Raw genomic sequence first — 3,785 nt, 5'->3', positions numbered from 1 at the left:
ACAATTAAAAGTGAATGAAGACGCCGCTTCATCCACATTATAGATATGGAATGAAATACTCCATAGGTATTGATATCACTTTAAGGGTACTGGTATTTCTACTGGTATCATCATTTTTTAAATGATACCCAGCCCCAATTGACAAAAATACGTGCCATGCTTTGGGTTGGAGCATGACAGCCAATAGAGCACTGCAGGGATGTTGTTTTTCTGTAGGCCAACCTGGAGCTAAACATTGCCCTGGTTCCCTCAACAAAAAGCCAATTGGATTTTTCCATTGGGGTTTGGATTGAAAATAAGCTCTGTGGCATACTAACAGGACTCATTCCTGCACCACTCTACTATACTCAGGTCTACAGTTATTTACAGCACCCAAAACCCCCCGTAAAAACAAAGCCATAAAGTTATACCCACCATCTGAATAATGGTGAGGTATTTCTTCCACCAGAGGTACTTTTGCATCTGAGGTCCCAAAGCTGCCAGGCCATAGTAACCGTACATGAGGACATGGATGGAAGAGTTGATGGTTGCACCAAAAAATGCTGCAGAAACACAAAGAGTTAAATTTGTATTAGATGTTGGAGATCATGTTATTACTAAATAGCTAGCGTGAAACTAAATCTCATTTGGCACAAAGCCAAGAGCAATCTAAAGAATTTGGCAGCTGATTTGTCAAGATCCATATACTCACATTGTCCGCCGGGGACCCATTTGATGCCGATCCACCAAAGGATGAACATGGTGCAGTGATGGTAGACGTGGAGGAAGCTGACCTGATTGAACTTCTTCCTCAGGATGAAAAAGACTGTGTCCAGGAATTCCACTCCTTTGGAGATGTAGTACCACCAGAGAGCAGATGCTATCTGAAGACAAGAAACAGGAAGGAGTTAATTATTGCAGCTTGCGGTGGCAGATCTGTATGCGATACCATCTTTGATGGATAACAGCTTAAGACTGCACCTACAATGTGCAGACACTGGTGTAGTCTTCATTAGAGTCACTTGAAGGTCTGAATTATCAGCCCTTTAAAGCCTCTATCTAATTACAGTCACGTAGGATAGTTGATTAAAGAACTGAATAATTACAACAGCAGACAGCAGTTTATATCAAGGATGTGCGAAATTAGTCAACTAGTTGATTTAAAGTTGCTACTATTACTGGTTGGCACCAGAAATAGTAATTATTAAAATTATTATTTTATTAACACACACACATTAAAATTACAGAATGTTAACAATGCAAAAAAAAAAAGGAAAAATTGAACAAACCCGGATAATTTAGCAAGTAGCAAGTTTGTTAGTCGGAAACTAAAACTAGCATGGCTTTACAGTATTTTTATTTCATTTAGTAATTTGTTGTGTTTTTTAAGACAATGTGAAATGCTCATAATTCACAATGCAGAGTGCCACACATTTCAGCAGCATTTTTAATACGATTTGGTTATTGAAAAATGTGACCAATGACGACAAATTGCTTTTATAATATAAGTAATCATTTTTTGGACAGCGGTTAACCTTAAAAAATTATTTGTGCTCAGTTTTGACTGTTTTCAAAGGGTTTTTACTTTTAAACTAGTTGACTAGGTTAAGTTTAAAATGAATCATGAGGAACATCCCCAGTTTTTTATTAATACATGTAAGAACAAGGTTTTTTAAAAAAAAATGACCAAAATACTAAAACACAAAACTAAATCTTCATGTTTTGCAGTTAAAAAAATAAAATTAAAGTAAATCATTAAGCTTAAAACATAGCGTTAAGTAACATCATGCCTGTAGGATTAATAGCATAACGTGAGGGTAGTGTGCAGACTACTTTGTCACTCAGATATCATACATTTGAAGTAACTGTGTGATAAACCGTATATTTCCCGCAGTTATAGTGTGTTGACTGTATATTGCAAATGTGGTCACTATTAAACGTGTGTTTTCTCCATTCTAAAGCTGTGGTTTGTTCTACAGTGTATGTGAGAAGTACTCCTGACTCCCTGTTCAGGAAACACTCATCAAGGGAAGTTCCACCTACAAACGTCCTCCAGTGAGAACAACCCGCAACATCAACAACGCAGACATCCCTTCCTGCGTACATTTCTCTGGTAATGTAAACATTTTTGATATGTGTTGATGCTACTGTTAAAACACTAGTGATGTCACAATATGCAACTGAGGGGTGAAGCATTGACTAGCCCAAACGATACTGGATTTTTGTGGCTGATACATATATTGGGGAGTAAAAAAATTCCAGTATTTAAATATTGGCCAACATTATTTATTTATGCAATGAGGCAATGCCATTATCCCTCAGATATGGTTATAAATACCTCTGACAAAGAAAATGTAATGGTGGCAGGGTATTTTATAGCTAAATTTGATTGTAACTGAAGCAATAAACTATATTGGGAATTTGATTATTCTAAATTACTCTAAGCGTCTCTTTCTTATTATATGGTGCATATTGGACAACATATTATCCAATATCAATATATCTGTGATGGGCCAATATCGGCTGATAAAATCGCCCCACTAATACATCGGTCTGACTCTACTAAAAACATTAGATTTCAGCAAGTCAAATGTTTATTTTAGCACCTTATGTCTACTAGAGAAGGAAAGTTATATTGACAAACTCAAAATTGTTGGTCCGGCTCAGCATCCCTTGATTATCTTTGAGAAATGATGCCAATAAATGGCCAGAGGTGACATACCTCAACAAAGCAACAAAACCAGGCTTTGTTTAGCTTGATTAGCCTCAACCTCTATGGTGTCTCTGATCAAATTAGCAAAACGCTTGCTGTACACAGCATACTGAGTGTCAGGATCCCACTCCCTGCTGATGCCTCACATCTGTATCCACTTTTGTTCTCTTGAACGTGCAGTTTTTTACACTGCTGGTAGTGCATCCCACCACATTGGGACATTTTTGTTGTTGTTTGGTAACAGACATAAATGACAAGGAGGCACTTTCATGCAGTACAAAATCAGTGAAGAGTGATGGACTGGTATGCGCTCTGTCTCTATACAGTCCACCCTGACTCTTCCTTTCTACCGGCCTGATAAACACATGCACATAGTACACATGGTTGCTCTCTAAGCCGAGTTGGTGTGGCATCATGCCACCATGAAAGAGCAAGGCCCAAAGGGTGGAGCTAAGGGTGGAGTGTTACGGTGGTGAGACCGAATAATCCCGCCTATCTGAGTGCTGGCCACACCCTGTTTGTCCTGAAATCACGACAGATATAAACTCTTTCCTCCTTTAACCCCCCTGACAAAACTAAATGCACAGATCTCCTTGAGGTTTCCCCATGAAAGTTTGTGTGTGGCGGTGATGTGTGTATTGAAGGAAGCTTACCCTGACTTCATTGACATCATTGGAGTAGTTGACAGGCTGACAGAGGTAACTGTACCCGGCTGCTCTAGAGCCTAGTAGAAGCTGATGAGAAGAAAGAAACCACAAAGTCAGAAAGAGGCTGAGAGAAAAATGGCTAATATTTCCCAAGATATGGAAAAAGCAACTGCAGTGAACACATGTAATCCCTGTTGATAAACTGTTTTGCAAAAAAAGGATGTTTTCCCAACAAGTTTCGAGTTTTCTATAAAACCAGCAGGTTGTTAGGAACAGCTAAGAACTCTTACACCTCAGCGACTGGAGATCATTGCTTCAGCAGAATCTGCATACTGCAGAAACTGCAGGTATTGCAAATGCATATTCTACATTACAAACTATAAACAAGGTGATCAAATGCACAATTACTTGGTTGAGAAAATATATAAAGTAGGACTGTATTAATT

The 3,785-nt window shown here is 38.4% G+C and overlaps 1 protein-coding gene across 1 annotated transcript; it reads right to left on the bottom strand.

Moving 5' to 3' along the window:
* Positions 1–414: 414 nt before the first annotated feature.
* LOC121964212 (elongation of very long chain fatty acids protein 4-like) lies at positions 415–3,426 on the bottom strand (the record flags this gene model as incomplete). The annotated part of the gene is made up of 3 exons (XM_042514426.1): positions 415–542; positions 692–863; positions 3,346–3,426. Coding segments are annotated over 3 exons (381 nt in total), but the record flags the coding sequence as incomplete, so codon positions are not given.
* Between the last annotated feature and the right edge of the window lie 359 nt (positions 3,427–3,785).

This window comes from Plectropomus leopardus, unplaced genomic scaffold (assembly GCF_008729295.1).
Source record: "Plectropomus leopardus isolate mb unplaced genomic scaffold, YSFRI_Pleo_2.0 unplaced_scaffold14569, whole genome shotgun sequence".
Taxonomy (NCBI): Eukaryota; Metazoa; Chordata; class Actinopteri; order Perciformes; family Serranidae; genus Plectropomus; species Plectropomus leopardus.
Note: the sequence above shows the minus strand (reverse complement) of the source record. Positions and strands in the feature narration are given on the sequence as shown.